General features: G+C 43.3%; 1 protein-coding gene across 1 annotated transcript in view; it reads left to right on the top strand.

Annotated features, from left to right (window-relative positions):
• The first annotated feature begins 430 nt into the window (after positions 1–430).
• FAM78B (family with sequence similarity 78 member B) overlaps positions 431–25419 on the top strand; it is a 49812-nt gene continuing 24823 nt past the window's right edge. The window contains exon 1 of the mRNA XM_018570386.1: positions 431–1306. Within this exon, the coding sequence (XP_018425888.1) occupies positions 1044–1306 (263 nt within the window). The 5' untranslated portion in view covers positions 431–1043. The remainder of the gene's footprint in view (positions 1307–25419) is intronic.

Here is a 25419-nt window from a genome sequence, read left to right as displayed (position 1 = left end):
ATATACAGCATGTCTGCATAATTCATAGTGTAACGTTAGATCTGTGTGTCACATTCATCACCGCGTCTAGCAGACACAAGACGGAGCATCCCCATTATGTTTATTTCTATTTTGTGTCCATCTCGTGTTTCCCCGGCACACACACACACATCTATATATACTGTATTAACGCCTTACACCAGCGGCGTCTGTCAGGGGATTTAAACCTTCTAATCTTAGTGTGGCCGCAAAGGGACAAACTTATCCGAACCGCATAGCGGGCTGTTCGATCAGCCGATGACAGCACCGAGACCTATTGATGACTTATCTCTTATAGATTAGAAATGACAAAGCAGGGTGTGTTCTGATGATGGAGATCATTAGTATACTGACAGATCCACGGAATGCCAGTTCCTCCCCCTTTGGTAGACGGTGCTGAAATGTGCCATGCATCGGGTTGCCTGTCTTGGCTACAGCACGAGGGTCTCCCTAACCTGTTCTGATCCTGTGTGACAGCAGCTCGGTGAGTGGGAGGATCGGACTACTCCTCCCCAGCAACACAAAAAGCAGCTTGACAGCCAGAGGAGAGCAGCCACACAGCAACGGAGGGCGATAGCAGCAACTCCCGGCCACCTGGGACATGACAAGTCCCGGCTATCCTGGCGGGGCACAGGGGGAGAGGAAAGGCTTGGCCTGGGGTGGGGGGCAGCGGCTGCTAGGGGGTAAGGTAGAAGGAATCGGAGGCAGGTGGCACTGGGAAAACAGCATGGTAGGGAGATCAAGATGAAGTGGAGGAGGAGGAGCAGGGAGGGGGGTATCCATCCATCAGTGTGCTGTATAATATTACCATCTGGCTAAAACCAAGCGATGAAGAAACAGTGCACTCACAAGACTCATCACTGCTCGGCCCTACATCTGCAGCGGAGAGCCGTCAGTGCCATGCTGGAAGAAGAAGCGATCGTCTCACTGTCACCATTTTCTTTTTTTTTTCCTTTCCCACTGCGATCGCCCTGTTCGGATTAATTGATGCCTCTGCCCTCCTGCCCCCGAGCCAAGCACCGATCATGGGCTGTCTCCAGAGCATTACCTGCAAGTCCCGCATCAGGAGGGAGAACATTACTGTGTACGATGTGTGTGCCACCATAGACCAGTGCCCTACCTCCATCGAGGAGAACTCGCCGATTGTCTTAAGATACAAGACCCCCTACTTCAAAGCCTCGGCTCGTGTGCTAATGCCACCCTTACCCAGGAACGAGACTTGGGTGGTAGGATGGATACAAGCCTGCAACCAAATGGAATTCTTCAACATCTACAGCGACCTGGGAATGTAAGTGACCGGGCACATCGACGCTTCAGATGTGGACCTCTATCAGTCATCTTTGTTGGATGACATTAGAGGCCCTTCATATGTCAATGACAGCCTATTGAAATACAATGGTATTTAGGGGTTGGACATGATGCTGCTGGCTTGAGAAAATAAAAGGTTCAGTTCAAAAAAAGCTAAAACAATGGCCTAAGGAGCCTGATTTAACAAAAAAACAAAAAAAAGTGACAGTTATTTTCAGATGAGTCCAGTGAAATTGAAATTCACAATCACATGGCTAAAACACCAGCGTAAAGATCCTCATTTTCATAAAGAGTGACAGTTATTTCCAGACAAATCCAATGAGGTTTGAAAATGACAGTCACATGGCTAAAACACCAGTGTAAGGATCCTCAATTTCAATAAAAGTGACAGTTATTTTCAATAAGTCCAATGAGGTTTGAAAATGACAGTCACATAACTAAAACACCAGCATAAGGATCCTGATTTTTAAAAAGAGTGACAGTTATTTTCAGATATGTCCAATGAGGTTTGAAAATGACAGTCACGTGGCTGAAAATACAGATCCTAAAGGATTTGCCAAGGAAATCTGAATTTGTGCATTTAAAATCTTTGATCACTCCCTGGTAGTTTGCAATTCCTTTACTGGAATTATATATATATATATATAATTACTAATTTGTATAGAGGTCGTCAGAAAGTTCATTGGGTGGGAATTTATCAAAAACGGAGCAGACAAAATCTGCAGCAGCTGTGCATGGCAACCAATCAGCTTCTCCCTTCAGTCTGTTTAGTGAAGATGTGAAAATGAAAGAGAGAAGCTGATTGGTTGCCATGCACAACTGCTCCAGTTTTGATAAATTCCCCTCAATGTCGTTAGCTGATTGGGGACACCTTATGCAGGATTATCGTCCTCGATCCAGCAATTAAATTGGGATGTAAACACTATATAGCATGCCAGCAGCCAGCTAATAATTGCATGTTGCATTGTATGTATTTCTGAATCCATTTCTAGGGCAATATAGGTAAGGGTAAACCACGTGACCATTGACAATGCCATGGGAAGCAGAACAAAGATTCATTTTGCTGTTGCTCTGAGTATGAATGGGATCCGTTTGTTACATCTTTGCTATTTTGTTGTGTTAATAAAGGTTACACTCACAACACATGATACAATCCAATTATACAATCTCCAGTAGAGCTACCGACGTGTGTATTGCAAGGGCTTGCCTCATTGGTTATGAATTGATTGGATAGTTTAGGTAGGCCCCCATATTATATAGTTTGGGTAACTCTAAATTTGACTGTACAGAGATTTTATTGTGTATGGTGAGCCTTACATCTCAGTTTTTGTTTCATTTAACTGATCTGTATCAACTTAAAGGGTTAAACCCTCACAAGCATTACAAAATCAATGCTCTGCTAACCATTTTGTCTATTTATAGAATCAGCATTATAGTGCAAGGGATTAAGTAGAACTCCAGCTAAAACGTTTTTTTCCAATGTTTGGGCAGATCCTCTTTCTGATTTCATAACTGGCCATGTCCCAGTTTCAGAGATTTCCCCTTGCTTCCTGTCCCCTTGACAACCAGGCTATTGCCGTGAGCTGCACTTCCTGTTTCGTTTTTTCTGGATTGGATTTAGCATATTCCTTTGGAGAGACAGCTAGGGGCTGATGATGATATCACTATGTGCATGTTTTCTATACTATGTAGAGTTTGAGGGATGTTAGATGTATTACATAGTTGCATTTAACTGTATTAGTTCAATTCACGCTTTGCAATGCTTTGGAGATCTGGAGAATGGAGATGAATGACAGTTTGCTTTAGTGTTGTTTCCATCATGTGGTAACATTCAGCAATATCTGCTCATCAGAAGGTGATATCAAGTATTTCAAGCACTGCATTCACTCCAAATCACTGTTAAGCTGGCCATACACTTTGCACCATCGCATGACTTTCGTCTTGCGATGGTTGTAAGATAATTCAAAAATCATACGATCTGCCCATCTTGGACAGGCAGATCGTACTTGCGATCATCACAAGCCCGCCCCCTGAGGGGTGGGCTTTCGATGACTGTTGTGCTGAGCAGGCAGTGTGCGCATGTGCACACCGGCCCATTTGGCATTTGTCTTACGAGCACGCCATAAACCCTCCGAAAATCTTCGGCTGGTTTTCCAGCCTGCTTGCAAGACAAAAAAACCTGCGGCCGCACAATAGAAACGGTTGCACGCCTTCCACACACCTGCCGATTATCGTACGATCGCGGGGTTTCCCGTGATTATCGTACGATAATCGGCAGGTGTATGGCCACCTTAACCCTGGAGTAAATCTCAAGGGACAATCATAATCAGTCTCGCATTGAACCTAATGATAAGAATCTACTTCTTTTGTGTAAAATGGAACCCAAGTATATGTTTATTTCAGTCTCAATAACACTTGCATCTAGGGGCACTCTCTTAAATTCCTCAGTGAGATTCAGCGCTGTTTATGTGAACAGCTGCGGGAGGGAAGTGCTATACAAAGCAATGAGAAGCTGACAACGCCTGCAGCCTTTCGCCGCCGTTCACATGTAATCAGACAGGCAGCGATTACATGCAGATGATCACCCCTAGACAGATTGCGTCTGGTGGTGCCCATACACCTTACAATTATCTGCAGATTTTCTGTGGTCAGATGGAAAAAGTGCAACAGATTGGCCCAGGTGGAGATTACTCCATCCACACAGTAAAGTGTAGATGGAGGAATCTGTTGCACCTTTTCCTTCTGACCACAGAAAATCTGCAGATAATTGTAAAGGTCCCCACACACCTTACGATAATCGTACGATAATCGCGGGAAATCCTGCGATCGTACGATTATCGTAAGGTGTGTGGAAGCCGTGCGACCTCTACTACTGTAAGGTCGCACGACTTTTAACTTACGGACATGTTCGAAAACCCGCCGAGCATCGTACGATGTTCGGCGGTTTGTGGCATGTTCGTACGATAAAAGCCGTACGGGTCAGTGTGCGCAAGCGCACACTGCCCATTCGGCATTGCGGTCATCGGAAGCCCACCCCTCAGGGCGCGTGGCTTGTGATCATCGCAAGTACGATCTGCCTATGCAAGATGGGCAGATCGTACGTTTTTTTAAGTACCTTACAACCATCGCAAGACAAAAGTCTTGCGATGGTTGTAAGGTGTGTGCCCAGCCTAAGGTGTATGGCCAGCTTTAAGGTGCCCATACACTTTACAACCCTCACAAGACTTTTGTCTTGCGAGGGTTGTAAAGTACTTAAAAAAACGTACGATCTGCCCATCTTGGACAGGCAGATCGTACTTGCGATCATTACGATGACTGCAAACTGGCTCACACCGGCCCGTTCGGCAGTTGTCGAACCAGCAGGCCACAAACTCGCCGAGAATCGTACGATTCCCGGCGGGTTTTCTAGCCTGCTGGTTCGATGGAAGACGTGCGACCGTACAGTAGAAACGGTCGCACGCCTTCCATACACTGCACGATTCTCGTACGATCGCGGGATTTTCCGCGATTCTCGTACGAGAATCGTGCAGTGTATGGGCACCTTAAGGGTAATCATCTGCATGTAATCCCTTCATGTCTGATTACATGCAAACAGCTGCGGTCACTGTCAGCCTCTCATTGCTTTGTATAGGGCTTCCTTCCCGCATGTGTTTGCGTAGACACCGCTAAATCTCAGTGAAGGAACTTGTAAGACTGCCGCTAAACACAAGTGTAAATGGCGTCCAAATGTGTGATGTTTAATGTGTTGGTAAACTCAAATGAAAAAAACGATTATTACTGTGACTTACATTATTGTAGATCTCTTTGTAGGTCATCTGTACATCTCATGATCCATCCAAATATTTCCATAGCCTGGCTTCCTCCTTTGCAGTGGCCCCATTAACTAGTGGTGTCCCTATGAAGCCACCGCAATGTGTGTGCTCACCCACTTAGTACAACAGATCAACGTCAAGCCATTCTGTGCACAGACACATGCATGGCAGCGCAGTAAAGCTGGCCATACACTAGTAGATTTCCGAATGAAAGATCTTTCTTTGCCACCCGATAATTCCATCAGAGACTTGACAAATGTCAAACAAAAATTCGTTCATTTCAACATTTGAATTCGGAATAAATGGAGTTTCCCAAATGAAAACTACATTCACTGTTAGAATTTTGTTTGTTCGAGAAAAACTTTCTTTATATAATATTTCAATACAGACATATAAATATGGTCGAAATCGATCGTCGTTTTGACCCCATCAAGTAATAGAAAGTCAAAAGAAAGATCTTTTGTACAAAAGTTAGTTCAGAAATCTACTAGTGTAAGGCCAGACTCTCTCTACAGTAGTCAATTTTTATAGTAGATTTAGTGGCACATTGTGAGTCAAAAATATATAAAACACTGCAATGAACCATTTAAAACACTTGATTTTCTGTGCTTTTACCTGCAGATTTGTAAGTTGGTGACAGGGTCTCTTTTTAAACTTCTTGCCTATGGTCATGCACCACAAGATACCAGGAATGGCCAAACTCCAAATCCCATGAAGCATCTCTCTCCGGGAGTCATGTCTGTGGCTGTGATAATCTTGCAAAGCCTCATGGGATATTGTAGTTCCACCACAGCTGGAGGGCCGCAGTTTGGCCATCCCTGCTAGAGTGATCCTTGCCTTGGGCCGTCTACTCTTCTAAGTTGTTGCAACCTTAAAGTCTGCAGTGAAATCTCTGCTAATTGGGAATGTGATAAAAAGTAGAAATTTCCCAGACGTAAAAGTAATTTAGCTGAGTGTTATGTCATGGTATACTCAGCATGTTTCTGTCCTGCTGATGTCTGCTTTCAGGGCTTGTGATTAGTGGCAATTCAATAAACTCCTGGAGGGTACTCAAGCCAAGTGTCACAACCGTAAACACAATAAAATATAGATTACTAGCCAAAAACTTTTTTGTTTTCGATAGAGCAAGAAAGGGTTAGGTCCATACTCCAGTTTTTGTACCCTGCTGGTCAGATTCAGCCTCACTAAGGACACCTTTTTCCAGGAACAGCTGTTCTAGATTTTCTCTCATTTCCTGTTGCATTACTGGAGCAGGAAGTGAGGGCAAATTTCCCAAACTAAGCTCAGACAGCAAAGAATTATGTGAAAAAGTAAAAAGCAATTCCCGTGTTTTTTTATTTTTGGATGCACTGTTCAGATGTCTTTTAAATTGTGGTAAAGTATCGGTTCAGCAGTTTGCACCAGCCACAACATGATTATGCCAAGAGGGAGGGGGTAGAGTTTAATAGGCACCTGACTTTGACACATTAATAAAATGTACCAGGTGCCATTTCTTATATGCTTGAGAGTCCCCCTACATAACACTAGCAGGGAGTGGCCATAATGGAGCTGTGCAGTGGTGTTCACTTAAATGCAGTATAGCGAGACACCTCAAGTATCTCACTTTACTTGCAGCAACCTTGTGTAGTGTAACTCTTGGTTGGAAGACCCTCACTCTCACACACAGGGCTGATGAAAAAAATAAACACTTTGACTTCTAGCAAGACGTAAGGCTTGCCTTAGTGTCCTGCTTCTGTGAATTCTGTACAACATAGCAGTCACAAAACAAACCATGGCATGATCCAAGACTGAATCATCCACTTCATTTGGTAAAAAGAATTTGCATTCAAGTGTTGTGAACAGCTTTGTAACATTCATCATGAGTATTTTTCTAAATTTACAAATAAAGAAACAAGGGCAGACAGACTGATGCTCAATAATGATAATTATTCTGGCCAGTGTTCTCCTTTAATGCAATTGCTAAAACTGCAATAACACTACTTTGAAGTCCAATTCCGGGCATTTTTCTAAAAAAGTCCCCAGCAGGGATTTAAAATAAAAAATCAGCCATGCTGCCATACTCATCTCCTCTCCAGCATTGTCCCCCGCAGTAATTCCAATCTGCCACTAGATGTCCACAGTCTTCTGAGTTTAATAACACCCAGTGTCATTCAACCAGGAAGGGTGAGGACATATTGTAAGTGCAGGGTGTAGTGGGCTTGCCCCTTGAGGGGGTATAACAATCACATCTCACAGTGTAATAACACAGAGAGCGGCACTAACATTTTGATGTCAGCGTTGCTCTCTGCTTTATTGATGACTGATTGATGATCCAGAGAGGAAGAGGACACAGTGTTTCATGTGACCAGCCTGAATAGGGGTGAGCCTCGAGTTGATTATTGAACTAGATGTAAACCTAATTGCAAAAATCTCATATTATCTTTAACATGTTAATGTAATTTCAAAAATAATTTCCAATCTTTTTAAATCTATAGCTTTCATTAAACTAATTCTTGGTAATTTTGCCGTGACGGTTCTTGTTCAGCCACTTCCTGTTATAGGATGACTATGCTTTACCCCCAGTTGCTCTCTTGCACTGTCATCTCGTCATATGTACTTCAGGTAGAGAGTATAAATGTCTACGGCTACGCCATCGCTCATTTCAAAGTCACTTTTCGCTATTGACACCATCAGAAACCCATCCCTGAGCAATAACATGCAACTGCCACTTGAGTGCATGCATGTAGACAGGAGCTAGCTGCAAAGAGGCTATTCAAATATTGCAGGCATTTCATTTTAGGCTGGCTTTGTAAGGTCATTATTATTTTCTTATAATTATTTTGTATTTTTCTTAACACTCTTAGATTTTTTTCTGGTGCCCAAGTATGGCAGGTGGGAAGTCAACATTCCATCCAATGCTTAGGAATGCACAGAATTGCACTGGAATTTGCAGCCACAGCTAGAATGTTTTTAAACCCCAACACAAGCAGGTGATTACTGTAAAAATAAAATGCTCAGTATGCCTTGGAAATCTGAATCCTCCATGTTAAGAAAATGTTGCTAAAATTGGAACTCGATGAACTGTATTTAATTTCAGCTAAAATAGGGAAGTATGTATTTAAAAGGTGCCCGTCACTAAGAAAAAATGCTTGGACATGCAGCAGCTTACTAATTAGATAAAGCGCATGTTTCTGCTGAGTGTGTTAGTGCTGAAATGAATGTTTTCCAGCTATCCATCAGAATGTTTCTTGTAACACAAAATTCAATTCAGCAGGAATCGATCGAACTTTGAGCCATGTATGACCACCTTTGGAGGTGAGACTTTCTGCAGCAGCCAAGACACAGTGAAGGAAATGGACAGGTCTTAGGGCTCGTTCACACCAAAAGCGGTAACTGGCATTTTTCAGCAACTGAACAACGCCAGTCACTGCTAGAGCAGTCACTGCTAGGGAACACAATTATTTTCTATGTGCCCCGGTCACACCACAATGCAGGTGTAATGTGCAACGTGCTTGGTAAAACATTCAGACATGCTGCATTTTTTCGAAGTGCACTGTGTTGCACAGCAGGTCACCACGGCACCCAATGCTGTCTGGGGACTTGAATTAAGTTTACAGTTTGTAGACTCCAAATGAACTAAAAAGAAAATGCAATAAAAGTAGATAGTACAAATAGTACAATAGAATACAGTTGGGGTTTTAACTATTCCATACTCTATCTAAAATAAAAAAAATACATTTTAGCTTTCGATACATATACTTTAAAGCCTAATTCGGGGAAAACAAGAACACCCTCCCACCTCGATAACTGATTGCTGGCATAAAAATAATCAAAATGTCCTTTTTACATAACTAAAGCCACAGTCAGTGATGTTCAGTTTCCGAGCCTTCTCTCCTCTTCTGTTTACATCCAGCGGGGTCCTTCTTCAGGTGCGCACATCACTGCTTGCATGATGTGGACACTTCCTGTTGGCGAGGGAGACATTTCCAGCAGTGGGATCTTCTCACAGGTATGATAACTACACGGGACAGTAACGGGAGAAACATATCAGGTCCCCAGGGCAGGAAATTAGGTTTGCTGACAGAGGAAACTGTGGCCTTGGGAAAGTAGACCACGGGATGGGTTAGGAAGAACACGGCAGATGAGAGAGGCAATTCATTCACAATGTACAGTTTAAATTTGATTTTTGCCCCATGTTGGGCTTTATCTGGAAGGAGCACGGCTTCATGTCAGCTGGACTCTGGCACATTACTGAAATGTCTAGTATGCCACTTCATTTTTCAAGTTCAGTGACTGTAACAGCCAGGGGCTGCCATAGTAGAGCTGTGCAGTGCTGTTCACATGAATGCTTTGCCGCAGGACACTTCATTCATGTGTCAGTGACCGAAGCAGCCTGAAGTAATGAAAGTGTGGATTGGAAGCCCAGGAACATTCATACATGAGGCTGAAGGAGACAAAGTAACTCACTGAAGGTCACTATTGGATTGACACTGAATTTCCTAAAGCAGTCATCTTGCACTTAGATTCTCCTTCTGTCACATATTTGACAGCTGAAAATGAGCATTGCGAGCTTGGGATTACCAAACCGCTGTGTTGCCCATGGTCAACATGAGCTACACTTTGACATCAAAAGAGGTCTTAATTTGTATATTAAAGTTGCTGAGTCCAGCAAGTGCAGGTAAAGATACAGTTGGAAGTCTGTTGTGTCACATTAATTACATTAGCTCACATACACACCATCTTAAGCTGCAGCCATGCAAAATGTTAGTGCCAACTGGCTGACACTCTTGTTATTTTCCACAGTGCTATTTGAGTTGCTAGTTAGCTTTCTAGTTGCTTGATTTAAAAGCAGTAAAATATATGCCAAGATATTTTTGTGGTATTGTCATTAGTATCCTAATACTGTAAATTCCAGGGATGTGATGGCACTTTTAGTGCTCCTTTGCTTGGTTCCAAAAGACCACCCAGATTTCTACATTGCATTTTATTTGTGTCATTTATGAGTTTCTTCCTCTTATCAATGAATTTGCTTACTGAGTCATTATGCAAAATAAATATTTGAATTGTCATAATTGTACAAATGCAGCTGGGCATGCTATCTAGAATAAAAGATACAAAGTCAATTAATCAGTCAATCAGTCTACCAATGGATCAAATCATAATGCTTATATAACTGATTTATAAGGAGGATGTTTGCTACTTCTGACAAGTACCCAAGGTCAGAGAGAAAATGGTAAGTGGGTGACAGGCTTAGGAAAATATGTGTTACTGCGCTAAATTTGCAGTTACTCTTTGAGAGTAAAATTCTAACAGCAAAGGAGTCTTCTCTTTAGTTTACATATTATTAGGGTATAATAAATAGCCAATATACACCACAGCTATGACGACATTATAAAACTTACTAAATAGAAATCTAAAATAAGAGGAGTGGTTAGATCTTTTCCCATCAATATCTAAAATATTAAATGTAATTGTAAAGGCAAAAAGTTATAAAATGCCCTATGGATGTTGGATATACCTAAACTATAGGGCAAAATCAAAATGACGTACGTGCTCATATATTACATATTCCCTATATTAGTAATAAAAAGAAAGAAGATTATTGCCAATGTATTAATCCAGGGGGAGAGGTGTAAATTAGGAGCCCACAGGGAGGTAACCCACGATTTATAAATTACATATTCCCTATATATCACATAGGGAATATTTAGAAAAATAATTGTACCTATGAAGTACCTTGTAACCTTGTATGTTTTGTCTGGATTTCCTCCTGAAAAATAGCAGTGCACATCTTGGTATGTGAGGTCTCATAGCTGCATACATGCAATGTGAAATTAAAGTCCAACTCTGGGCACAAGGAACGTATTAGTGTTAAAGCAGTAGAAGTCTCTGCTTATTCGAAAAAGCCACCTCTTTTGAAGAACGGTATCTTTTAAACCATGCAAATTTCCTTGTTTACATGTACAGTAGCTACTGCTGTACTTCTGTGCTTGCTTGGAAGTAATTGTCATAGACCTGAGCACTGTGGTCACATCTCCGCCCTACTCCCCTCCTGGCCATTCACAAAATAAAGCCACGGGGTGTGTGTTTTGTGACCAGCCAGGAGGAGAGGGAGGCGGAGATGCAACTGTAGCGTTGAAGGCCTATGAGACCTACAGCACTTATACTGTGTCTGGGTGGGCGCGGAAGTACAGCAGGAGCTATACATCTCTCCGCATGTATAAGAGGATTTTCAGGATTTAAAACAGCGGTTCCATAACAGCTGGAGGGAGCAAAGCCCTGCCGCTACTACCGCCCCCAAACAGAGACTCAGTGCAGAACAAGGTGTGGTAAGTCAGTAATGTTGAAAGATCAGCTGCAGGCAATGCTGATGTCTAGTCCTTTTCCCTCTGCCTGCCTTTTTGGGGCACAGCTTTCAGAGTTCAGTTCCTCTTTAACAGATCAGGTTTTCCCCCGTAACATAGTTTTGTTACCGGTTGATGCTGCCAGTGGATCCATTATTTTTCCACTCTTATTCCTTTAGTCCCCATTCACACTAGGGCGTTTGTAGCTCGTATTTTTCAGCTCGGAAAAGCTCTGCACAATAAATCCTATTGATTGCTATAGTCCCCGTTCACGTGTCAGCACAGCGTCACACTGAGAAAAAAGCCGGTCGTTGGAAAAAGGTACATGAGCTTCTTTTTTGGGCAGATCAGCACAATTAGGAATAGGAAAAAGGGTCACATCGCACTGATCCCTCTAAAAAGAAGCTCATACTTCACAGGCTTGTGCGGAGCATTTCCGTGCTAAAATATACAAGTTCCAAACTTAGATTCATGCACACCCAAAGTCCCCGGCAAATAAATTAGTGACCCACATTTGTGCAGATGGCAGAATAGCTAAAAACCTTAATGCCTCTAAGAAATATATACTTGGTAACACATAGTGGATTTATAATAGAGCAATTTAGCTTTACATTATTATATGAGGTTGGTGTTTTCCATGCAGTATGGACCACATAAATAAACAAATAGCCTTTATGCCAAACAAACTGTACAAACAATTCTTGAAATATCCCCTTAAGCTTGACTCTTTGCCGAAGGATTCCCAAGTTCTGAGTTCCAGTTCCTATGCTACAATACAGATGTAGGTTGAATTGCACTATGGGTTGCATTATGCAATATGTCCATTCAATTTTCTTCAGTACTATTAAAAAGCCAACTGAAAAGCACATATGGGGCATCATTTCAGTTGACAATAGATGTTAAAAGCAACACAGTAGTTTCCATATATTATTTATGCTTCCCTGTGACAGATGTTGCTTCAGTTGTATTACTGGTAGCATTACACTATTCTTTGCAGGAGGTCTTAGTAGTTTTAGGCCAGGTTCACACGGGCGATCCGTGACCGCTCGGCAATCGTGCATGAAACTGCGGATGGCCGCACAGTCACGGAATTGCACACCACCACTGATCGTGCTGGTGGTGCCATTATTTTCTAATGGCACCCCAGTCGCACCAGGCAGATGGCGCGGTTTCCTGCTGTGATTCCACTTGAGCAAGCACAGATGGTCGCATCTGAAAAAACTACGCGTCTCGTGTCACAAAAAAAGTACATGTACCTTTTTTCAATGATTGCTACGCGGATATAACCCCATTGATAATGCCGCACGGCAAATGCTGTGTGCAACCGGACACGCATCCGGGGGTCACACACACGTTCACCGGGCCTGATAATCAATGCTGCCGCACGGCAAACGCTGTGTGCACACGAATGCACGGTACCGGGATCACCCAAGTGTGCACCTAGCCTCAAGATATATTGCAGCGTTCAGAATTGTAAGTTTCCCACTATATCGCAGTAAAATCAGCTGTAGACGAGAACAGCATTTCACAACCTTCCTTCTTTGTCAATAGCAGCATTTTATGGAATCAATGACTATGTAAGGGCCTCCACAATACATTCCTATCAATGTTTGTACAAATCAGTTTCACTGGGTGGATGTAAACATGTCCACTTGAATTTTACGGTACTTAACCTACAATTCATATCAGAAATATTGTTAAGCGTATCAGACATGAATTGAGGTGTTTTAAAGTGATGCAGAATTTTAACCATTTCAGGACCCACACATTACCCTCCCTCCTTTCCAGGCCATTTTTCCGTTTCATTGTTGTAATAGTTTGACTGACAATTATCCGTAATGCAATACAGTACACAAATTCATTTTATATCAGTTTTTGAGACAGAGATTTCTTTTAGAGGTGTTTCATGACAAATATACAGGTCACATACACTGAGAGGATGGGGATGAGAGCATAATGTACAGATGTGCAGGTAAGAAAGGTGAAGGGGCTAATATGCAGGTCAGAGCATAGATAGAATGGAGCTGACATATGCAGGAGAGGGGTAAAAGGGTTAAAATAAGCCATAACTTTTATTATTAATTGCTGCTGCTTTTTTTTATCAGAGGGAAAGGGAAGGCTTAGCAATGTAAACATTGCCATGTAGTCACTGTGAAGACCAATCACAGTGATCACAAGGCCCAGAGCACGGTCTGATTGGCTCTGTGCCTGTAGCTAATGCTGTCCGCTGTCTAAACATGGAAGGACGTACAGGTATGTCCACTTGGAATAACCACTCCACCTTCAGTCTTTTTTAAAGTGATAATTAAGTGATTTTAGGTAGACCTTGCATGAAAATCTCAAGATCTACTTATTTACCGTGCTCTCCTCCCTCAATGCCAGACCACTGCGAAAAAATACATGTATTGAATATCTTTTCCTTTCCCCAAGCTTCCACCTGCAGCATGTAGGCCAAGGTAACATCATACTCCTTCCGGTGAGATCCCAGGAAATGCTGAGCAGCACAAGACCCTGCACCGTTTCAGCATCCTCTCATGAGATTTGGGCTATTCTGCATTTCCTGGGATCTTGTAGGAAGTAGCATGACGTCACTACTTGCAGTACAAAAGCCGGGGGAGAAGTAAGTACATTTATTACCTGTTTTTTTATAGGTTTAGTTATTTTTTTGCAGCATTCTGCCATTGCGTGGAGTAATAAGTAGATCTTTCTCATAGCGTAAGGTCCAATTTTGCAAATGTTTGCAAAATTTTGGTGCAGTTCTGATTCATAAATATCGTAAAACCTTAAGCTATCTATTTATATACTGTAGGTATCATTTACAGCCTTGGTTCTCAACTGGTGGGTCGTGACCCAAAAGTGGGTCGTGTCCCCATGTTCAGTGGGTTGCTGTGTGCCTTTCACTGCACTAGTGAGAGGCTCCTCTGCCTCCTCCTAACGCAGCACTGTCAGTTCTCACGCTAAGCATCCATTCAAAATATGCTGCCCGGCGCCGAGTGTCAGTTTGATGTGGGGTGGGCTGGGGGTATGGTCGCAAGGGAGCTCCATTCATACGTGCATAGGTGTACAGGTGTTTTATGTGAATGATTGCTGAATATACCATAAACTTTAGGGGAAATGGTTATGCTCTATTGCCTGACTCCCTCCTTCATCAACATACTGGTGAAATGTTAAAATTAGAACCTTTCCTCTTTCATTACACACCCTATTTTAGACCCAGTGATATAATCACTGGGTCCCTGTATGCCAGCAGGGTGCTGTACATAGCTTCCTAAAAACATCACAACACCCTTCCTCAGTACCCCCCTCGGGAGCTCTCAGCCCTGATGCAAGCAGTGGGCTGGCTCTTGGCAGCTATGAATATATTAAAATATCTTGATGGGTGTATGTCAGTCTCTAGGAGTGGGTGTTCCTAGGCAGACTGCGTTTGCATGCAGACCACCCTAGGTAATGTCCACATGTGATGATGAGCTTTCATTCATGAGATTGCATGAAAAAAAATGAGATCCAATAAATGAAAAGGGGTGCGCCAGAGACAGTATAGCTAGATAGGAATAAGCCAGAGATGCTGGACGTCCTCAAGCCAGAAAATGAGGCGGGCTCTATGAGACTTGCTGCAGCTTCTAATGCATACCATGGGAAGCTCACAGTGTGTATTGAAATCAGAATAAGCATTTTTAGTACAAGAGAGGTGTACATCTGTGCCAGGTAAAGTTCAGCTTCAAAGACCCAGTTTTTTGGGTTTTAGTCAATTCCATTTTATATTTGTTGAACGTTTACAAGTTTTGAATTGACATTTTAAATATTTGTATTAATGCAAAATGTTGCCAGTAAACGTTAATTACAGGACGCTAAACGATGCTCAGATGGTAACTGCTAGGAGAGAAGGTTGGGTATATCTACCGTTCAGTTCTGCTTTTAACACAATTGTGAAACCATCCTTAAGGGCCCATTCACACCAGCAGCGTGCACTACCACATGACTGTTGGTGTGCGCTGTGAAGGAAGCAGTGCAATTATTGATTTCAGCGCATTGCACTTGTTTTCTTTTTTTCATTCAAACTCTTGAAATGTCACAATGTGACTAATAATGCCTGACACTCATTTTTAAACCGAAAAAACGCTTGACTCTTCACACTAAACAGCATGGTGGAGGAGTTTCCCCTGCTGGCTATTGTATTGTGACAGCCGGCATCTGCTGCTGTCAAAATACACAGACAGTGACTGCAGCTGGTTGGCTGACAATTTCATCTCAACTCCTTCAATAAAAGTTAACTGAAACATCTAATTTTTTCGAACAGGGAAGTGGCGACAGGGCCGTACACTGCTTGAATTTTCGTAGTCAGCAAGACTCTGACAGAATGTGTGCAGTGTATGGCCAGCTGCAGTGCTATTCTTTTCTGGGACATGTAACTAGAGATCTTAGCCACATGTACCTATCCCACTAAAATGAAACATATCCTGGCATGCTGGGATGTGTAGTTCTACAACCTGCAATGAACCACATATGATGTATACAAGTTATTTGTATTTGTTTGGGATTTACATTCGATCACTAGCTAGTTACAAGTCATAAAAGAAAAGTGTATCGAGTTTTATCCGGCGACAGCATAGAGCATAAATTTAAAAAAGAAAATACTAATCACAATGTTACATAATTATAATAAACAGCATAATAACAGTTATTTAGAAGCAATGATTTATATTTCCATGTTGTAAAACTGCTGCTAACACCTAGAGAAATAATATTCTGCCGGTAAACCTGGAGGGTGTATAACCTGGTAGAGTCAGAAACAGATTATTAGGCCTCATTCACACTGGAATCGGCCGGCGCGTACAGCTCCGTGCTGCGTGCAGGGCCGTATCGGGTAGCTCCCGGAAGGACAGGAGCTGCATGTGATTAGTACGCAGCCCCCTCCTTCTCTATGGAACTACACGGCCGCACACCCCCCTACGTGTGGGTGAGCATACTTGTAAGCTGACAAGATGGATCCTGTCTGCGTCCGAGCCAGGAAATACGCACCCGTACAGACCTGCACTTGAGGTGAGCATAGGGGGGCGTACGGCCGTCTAGTCCCATAGAGAACTAATCACATGCAGCTCCTTTCCTTCCAGGGAGTTGCCCAATACGGCCCTGCACGCAGCACGGAGCTGTACGTGCCGGCCGATTGTCGTGTGAATGAGGCCTTACAAGCATCATTTCTTTACTATATCTTGGGATCTACATTGAAACCATTTCTATTAGTTGGCTACGTATTTCCTATTATCATAGAAGTAATGGCCACACACCAATTCCAGTGTTTAAAGATTCCTGGGGAAACAAAAAACTTACCCTTACAGCAAGACTGCCCGAGCACTGCAAGGGTTAAGTATTCATTTTGGCTAAGGGCTAAACAAAAAACATTTTTTTACCTGATCCTTGGTCCCACCAGGCTGCTAGATTGGTCCCTGCAGCCAGGGCATCCCCAGGCTGGGTGTCACCGGGGGCAGCCGCCAGGTGTCACCCGCTGGGACGTCATCACGCACGCGTGTAATGACGTCAAGCGCACTTAACTGCTATAAGGTGTGCGACAGGGTTCCCTCCTCTCTTGTGCAGCTGTAGGGCTCCCGGTCAATGACTGAGTGGCTTACTCTTCAGAGGGGGTGACACTAAAATGACTGTCAGTCTGCCGTTGTGGGCCGCACCCCCCTTGTGACGCCACTGCCCGCAGCCTTTTCCTGGGCTCTGGCGCCCTAAGGACTGCTGACGTCATCACATCATATGCAGGTCCATTGACTTGAATTAGACATAAGGATGCCAAGATACATTCCGCAGAGGAGAGAGAGTTGGGCACGAACCGTCACAGGACCAAGAATCAATTAATACAGATTTATTTGAGCCCCCTAGGCAAAACAAGCACTTAAAAAAGAACTAAAGCCAAACCTTTTTTTGGCTTTAGTCCTCTTTTGAGTCAAAGGAGTACATTTACTAATGTCCTCCTGTAACCCTAAGTCAGCATCTAGCAGGCTACTGCCCATTATTTGCTGACAGCACAGAGCCACACTGCAACCAGGTGAGATCCCGGCAATATTGTCACCCCACTGCCTGATTGACAGCTGGCTCTGCCTCCCTAGCCAGTGCCCAACCCCACCCCTGTCTGTCCCTTCAATGAGTGCTGGAGGAACAGAGAGGGGAGCGGGGAATCCCTGTAGGGAGGGGTCACAGCTCTCTGCAGGAAGAAGCCGTGAGCTGAGCGATTAGTGGATCATGATCGCTCAGCTCTCGATCTATAGAGCCAGCATGTGACAGCTGCAGTGTCCCATGCCAGCTCTAAGCATTGGGAAGAGTACATTTTACTTTACCAATACTTCTCCTTTTATTCTTGCAGTGCAGGGGTACCCTCAGTGCAAGGGTAAGTTTTTTTCTACCAAGAGTTCTTCTTTAACAGTCCATTTATTGCAAAAATTGGTACAAACACTTCTCTGCCTATGTCATCTGGCTCTGAAGTGTTTAACTCTAAAGCCCGTGACACACTGCAAGCAAAGCCGTGCAGAGCGAAGCAAAGCTGTCCGGCACGGTGTGTGAGCTGAGTGCAGTCAGATGATTAAATTCGGACATTCGGATGTATATACAGATATAACGAATGCAAACGAATGCAAACGTTGCACCAAAATGACATTAGAAAAAAAAAATTTGATTTTTTATTTTTTTAGTCTGTAGAAGAGGAAAAAAAGCATGAGGTCCCCCCCCCCCCACCAAAATCCATACCAGGCCCTTTAGGTCTGGTAGTAATTTTAAGGAGGAACCCAAGCCCCCAAAAATGTGGGGTCCCCCCTAACAGTCCTACCAGACCCTTGATCCAAACACTGGCCCGGCAGGGCAGGAAAGGGGGGGGGGCCATGTGCCCCCGGCTTTGGGAGGGTGTCCCCATGTCGATGGGAACAAGGGCCTCTTCCCCACAACACTGACCCGGTGGTTTTGAGGGTCTGCGGGCAAGGGGGCTTATTTGCATCGGGATACCCCATTAATGAAGGGGGCACTCAGATGCTGCCCCCCATTGTGAATGAGTAAGGGGTACTTGCACCCCTACCCATTCACTAAAGGGTTAAATAAAATAGTTATTAAAAAGTCCAGACTTTTGATAAAATCCTTTAATTAATAAAAAAATGGCTCCATCGATGTAATCCAGCGTCCGCCAATTTGCCATTCTCAGCTGTCAAATACTACATAGCATTCGGGAACTTCCGAATGCCTCACAGACCCGAATGGCTTTCGGGAGTTCCCGAATGCTATGTAGTATTTGACAGCTGAGAATGTCATATGGGCAGAACGAGCTGTGATGTCACTGCTAGCTCCGCCCATCTGTTTACTTTGAATGTCATTTTGCAGCAAGTTTTCGTCGGGTTCGGACAGTCGTCGTGCGGCGGGACTTTTTTTTATTGTGGCGGGTCGGTGGGCGTCATGCATCTTGATTGGCGCTGGATTACATCGATGGAGCCAAAGGAATAGTCAAAAATGTACTCTGTTTTTTTTTCAATTAAAGGATTTTATTAAAAGTCTGGACTTTTTAATAACTATTTTATTTAACCCTTTAGTGAATGGGTAGGGGTGCAAGTACCCCTTACTGATTCACAAGGGGGGCAGCATCTGAGTGCCCCCTTAATTAAAGGGGCACCCCAATGCAAATAAGCCCCCTTGCCCGCAGACCTTTAATTCAGATTTTATTTGAAGGTTTTTACTTTACTCATAAACAACACATACAGATGAAAAAAACAAACATAAGATGGACAAGGTTGTCACTTTAGGTGCTAAGAGTAATCTCTAGTACACGTGTCGTATATTTACAAGGAACATAGATTCTGTCAATACAGTGCAGTGGACATTGCAAACCGCATGTAACAATGGTGGAGACAGTGCATCCCAGGAATTTACATAACTCTGTCATAAAGCAACTACATAGTGAATACAGGGGGACATATAGACTAAGGCAGCACAGCGGCTTAGTGGTTACTACTTCTGCCTTGCAGCACTGGAGGTCACTGGTTCAAAGCCTGGCAAGGACACTATCTGCAAGGAGTTTGCATGTTCTCTCTGTGTTTGTGTGGCTTTCCTCCAGGTACTCCAGTTTGCTCCTACACACCAAAGACAGGCTGGCAGGTTAATTAGCTCCTGTCTAAATTGGCCCTGTATGTACTGTATACATGTGAGAGAGGGACCTCAGATTGTAAGCTCCTCGTGCTACATAAATTGTCAGCACAATATAAATACCTGTATACCTGTATAACCTATATACCTGTAATAATAATAATAGACATACCATGGCATGAAGTGCTTGTCAAGGGTACGATTAGCCTATCTAATTCTGTAGTCCATGCCTCCAGGAAATGATAAGTCCACTTCAAAACTATCAACCTGCACTCAGCAAAGAGATCTCTGAAAATGGCTGTGGTAGTAAATGGACCCAGTGCAGGGGAGTCAAATTCTTCCAGTATGCAGGTAAAGTGGGGTATCAGAAAGTGAGGCTACAAATACAGAGCTCAGCAACAAAATGATTGTATTCCAGTACCAGACCAATTTAGGACACCACCATAGTATGTGAATTAGGTATTCTGGTTCTATGCCACATTTTGGATCTTAAATGAACTCTTATACCCTTAGTCCTATTCCATGAAGACATTTCTGGGTGCAGTAGGTTCTATGCAAGAGGATCAGTTGGGTCAGGTGATGAGAGGCCAAAAGAGATAACTGCGATAACATCCGCAAGAAGATATCCCAGATGTCATCTCAGAGCAGCCCAATGTCAGGCTCCCACCCCAGTCTACATTTGATGGGGATTTCCGTAGAAGCTGAATATTTAAGGGCCAGTTCACACCATATGCAGTTGTGATGCAGTCCGTTTCTTTTGACTGCTGCAGTCAAAATACATCGCAATGCTTTCCTATGGGCTTTCTTGTGCCTAATTGCAGTCACACCATTGCAGTCTGTTCAGATGCAGTCAGAAAAAGTACTGCTTGTCCTATTTTACCTGCATCTAATTGCACGAAACGCATACAAAAATAAAAAATTGATTGTGGCATCATCCAGGGACATACAGGGGGAAAAAACGCATCAAAACGGATCGCAATGCAAACCCGCACTGCAAGGGTTAACTATTGTTTGTGTCTAGGTTTAAAAAAAGTTATACTCACCTGATCCCCTCCCTTTGCTGCAGCGGTCTACGGATTCTCAAGTCATTACGTTCCATATAGTGCATAGGGCGTGAGGACGCTGAGGAACATGCCATTGTTGCAGTGGAGGAGGAGGAGACAGGCTGGAGAGAGCACTCTCACAGCCGGCTCGATCCGAGGTTCAGGTGAGTATAACTTAGACACAAATGAGCACTTAACAGTGCAGGGGAACCCCCCTTCACGGGTTAATATTATTTTTTCCCTGAGTTCTGTACAGTACAGATATATAGGTTTTGTCTAATAAATCAATTAATATCAGATGGAATCTACAGGGCTTAAGAAAGGAAATGAAACAATGTATGCAGACTTGGTAGTAATTATATTGTATGGTGTTTAAACAGTGTTGTGGGTTGGCACAGCGTGTGTCAGCAGCTGGTTCTAGCAGCCCTATAAATAAACTTCTAACTTGGATATCATTTGAAATCATGATTAGGATTTTATTGTTATCTAGAGTTCCATTAGAGCGATTTCTCCTCACTTCCTGTCACAGTGACAACAGAGTGAGGGAAAATGTTCAACAGCAACATAGCCAGAAATAAACAATATTTTAATACAGTTGGGGAAGGCTGGAAATCTTGTCATTATGTGTTATTTCTGTGTCCCCGTTGCAGATTTCCTGGTGAAACCAGTGTTAAGCTGGCCATACACCTATAGAATTCTGCAGGTTTGCTATGGTCAGATGGAAAAAGTGCAACATATTCTTCCATCTACACTAAACTGTGCGGATGGAGGAATCTCCCACTGGGCCAAGCTTCAGTATCTTGCTAGTCGGCCCCGTTGGCTCTCAAAATGCCTGAACATTGATGCTGGCATTGTTCAGGTGTTTTGAGAGCCAACCATGTTTTTCCCATATCGCCCTCAAAGTCGCATGAGACCCCCATTCCTGGGCCAAGACATACCTTTTGCAGCGGATCCGCACGGCCGGGATAGCGCGACTTTCGGGGCGACGTTCCAGCGACGATCCAGCGACGGTAGCGCGACCTTCCCCGTCGGGCTCCATAGAAAAAAAGCAAAATCGCGCAAAATCCGCCGAAAAAAGGGTCCGGTAGAAGCGACTTGCGACCGCGACGAGCGACATGGAGTTAAGACAGCTCCATTGAACAACATTGGCCGGCGACTTCTCGCGATATCGCGCGGCAAAAATGCGCGATATCGCGGCGGAAATCGCGCGACAATTCGCTATATGTGAACGGGGCCTAAAAAGAGGAAGGCTCTCCATGCTGAGTATGTTTTGTCTGTTTTAAAATGTATTTTTATTTTGCCTATTGCCTTGAAAATTAACCACTTGCTGACCGTGGTGTTTACAACCCCCTTCCCATCCAGGCCATTTTTCAGTGTCTATGACTATGACTGACATTTATTCCGTCATGCAACGCTGTACTGAAATGAATTTTATACCATTTTTTTGGGACAGATAGAGCTTTCTTTTGGTGGTATTTAATCACCACTTTATTTTTTACTATATAAGAAAAGAAGTACAGAATATTTTTTTTAAAAAAAGTTTTTCACTTTATTATTTTAGGAAACATTTATTTTTACCCATCTTTTTGGTAAATTATAAAAGACGGGGTGGTCACGTCAGGTAAATAGACACCAAACATGTCAAGCCTTAAAATTGCGTGCGCCCGCAAAATCGCAAAAAACGACCATAGCCAAAATTGGCCATAGGCGACGCTTTAAAAGAGTTTACCGCTCATTAGTTTAGTGTTATCAGTGATTAATGGCCCGATAATTATTGCTCTCACTCCGACGTTCGCGGCGATATGTAACATGTGCGGCATAATAGGAGCAATCGTTGTTTTTGCGTGTAGGTGCACCTAACGCATTTTTGCGCATCTATGTGGGGGAGGGGGGTTTTTGGGTGGGTGTGTGTACATTTTATTTATTTTGTGCGCAATTTTTTTTTTACTTTTTTTTTACAGTTAATTTTTTGACTGGAGGAACGGATGGGGGAGGGGCGGGTACAACTGGCTCTGCCTTCAGATAGGCAGAGCCAGCTGTCACTCATGCAGCTGGGTGGATCTCGACAGTAATGTCGGGATCCGTCCCAGCTGTGACGGTCTCAGTATACCGGGAGCTGTGGCTAGCTATATACTGAGCTTTGGGTCATTAGAGGACGCTAGTATATGTCCTCCCGTTACCCTTAAGAGAACTATGGGGAAAAACACTTACCCCATAGTTCTCTTTTAACTTTCAGCAACCTCCCCCCTTTGAGTTGAATGGGGTTCAGATGAAAGTTTATAATTTATGGGTTTTCCCATGGGTATAAAGAATGGCCTGCAAGTAAAACTCAGACCGATTTGCCCATTCCTTTTTTTCATCTTGTATGATCTCTACATTAATGTAAAAGAAGCAGTTGCAGGAGCACAGACTAAAAAGTACCCCTGCAGTCAAGCTACCCCCACACTGCAAGGAGTAAGTGCTCATTTCTGTCTAGGGGCTGGAGTAAAGCAGATTTACCTACCTGAGCCCCGCTCCCCTATCAGTCAGCGCTGTCCTCTGCTCCCCTTTTGCTCTGGCTGGTGGAATGTTCCTCGCCATTCTCACATCTGATGCAGATCTATGGAACCTGGAATAGATCTGATGACATCAGTGGTCCTTAGACTGCCAAAGTGAAGGTAAGAAGAGGCTGCGGGGACCATTTTTGCAGCCTTGAGAAAGCCAGAGAGGTGGGGATCAAAAAGTAAGTAAATCTGCTTTATTCCAGCCCCAAATCAAAAACAAGCACTTAACTCTTGCAGTGCAGGGATGGCCCCATTGCAAGAGTAATTTTTTCTTTGCCCAGAGATGGACTTTAATAAAGCATAGAACAGAGTTCTACCAGCAGAATTCAACATGATGGTGCAAACAGTGCTGTAGCTGTTCTATGCAGAGTTCTTGAAGCATAACATTTGGGACTGTGCAGTGCTTCAAAGTTCTCATTTACAATCATTATCACTAGGGTCTATATACTGGTTTCCTTTAACATCTTAAAAGAGAACTATGGAGTCAGTGCTTTTCCCCATAGTTTTCCTAAGGGTAACGGGAGGACTCAAACTAGCGTCCTCCCGTCACCCAAAGCTCAGTATATCGCGAGCTGCAGCTCGCGGTATACTGAGACGCCGCAGCCGGGACGGATCCCGACATTACGGTCTGGATCCACCCAGCTGCGTGAGTGACAGCTGGCTTTGCCTATCTAGAGGCAGAGCCAGCTGTACCCGCCCCCTCCCCTGTCCGTTCCGCCAGTCAGCGCTGGAGGATCGGAGATGGGGGGAATCCCTGCAGGGAGCCATGAGTGACAGACATGGCTCTCTGCAGGGACAGGATCGAGAAGTGAGCTAGCAACGGTATGTGTTAATTTATATGGCATTGTTCTTTTTAGGCAGGTGTATATTTAGATGGCAGTTCATTATTTTCCTTCTGACAAATATCTTCTGGATCAGTCAAAACCTTAGCTTCAAAGAAAATAATATTCAGACACAGGGCTATTTATTACACCTTTAGATTTGTCTATCCAGTTAGGGCAATGAAACCATGTATTAAAATAATTTTTGGCAGATTCAGAATGTTATCTTTTTGATAGCATGTCCAATGTAAAACTAATATATCGGCTGATTTTATTCTGAGAAATTGCAACACTGTGTTCTTTTTTTTGCAATAGTTTCAGGCCTTAACTATGTGAGCAACATCCTTCCCACTGACTGTGCGTCACTTTTGGACCATTGCTATTATGGGCAGCCTCCTTGGGCACTAGCAAAGTGCAGGTGGTGAGAGTGGGTGAGGCCAGGCTCTTAACCAAGAAATGTGGTCAAAATTTGCATACCAGAACTTCCAGAGCTAGGATTTGAGGCACGCAATAAATCACCAATGCAGCCAGCAGGCAACTACAGCCATGTCATCTAACCCTAAAATCAGGTGACCCAGTTTTTTACCCCTGTCTGGCTAGGGCTACACTGCAGATTAAATGTATTTGCTAGTTGTGGGTTCATATTCCTTGTTGGCAGCATCCTTATTTGAATTGGATTAAAATCAAAGTAGAGGGAAGGGGAAGATGGCAGTATATGGGTAGATTTTTGCACGAATGTTTGCAAATAAAATACCGTCAGAGTGTTCGATACTGGCATCATAATTTGGCAATTGCCATTCGAAATTTCATTTAATTTTCACTTTTATTTAAGATTCTATTTTGGAATGAATGGAGTTTCGGAATGAAAACCACATTGACTGTTAGAAATTCATTTGATCAAGAAAAAGTTTCCAACATGCTCCTTCGAACATTTTCAGGAATATTGACGTTTTGGTCTGTCAATTGCACCATACTAATTTATAGATATTTAACCGAACATTCCGAAAATGACTACTTTCATGCAAAATTTGAAACGTGTAAATCCTACTTAAGGGAGTGTAGAATAGAGCAAGAGGGTGACCGGAGGAGTGGTGAGGGGGTCCATGGTGCAGGTGGTGAGGTGGGTGTCAGAGAAAAGCTTTGTAACCTTCTCTGTAGTAACAGGGTCAAAAGAGGAAAGTAAAAAATGTGATGGAGGGCATGGTACGTTAATTGGGGAAGATGACTGGACACTGGAGATCTCATTATGAATTGCATTTATCTTGTTTTTGAAATGAATGGCTAGGTCCTGGGCAGTTAATTACTTAGTAGGTGGAGATAGTGAGGGACATAGTAGAGAATTAAAAGTAGAAAAGAGTTGACGAGGAGTCTGGCAGCACGGAGGGATAAATTATATTTTAGGAGGGCAGCTTTATAGAGGGTGGAATCTT

This window comes from Nanorana parkeri, unplaced genomic scaffold (assembly GCF_000935625.1).
Source record: "Nanorana parkeri isolate BGI_ZX_2015 unplaced genomic scaffold, ASM93562v1 scaffold1527, whole genome shotgun sequence".
NCBI classification, from domain to species: domain Eukaryota; kingdom Metazoa; phylum Chordata; class Amphibia; order Anura; family Dicroglossidae; genus Nanorana; species Nanorana parkeri.
The sequence above is the reverse complement of the archived record's forward strand: the minus strand, read 5'-3'. Positions and strand labels throughout refer to the sequence as shown.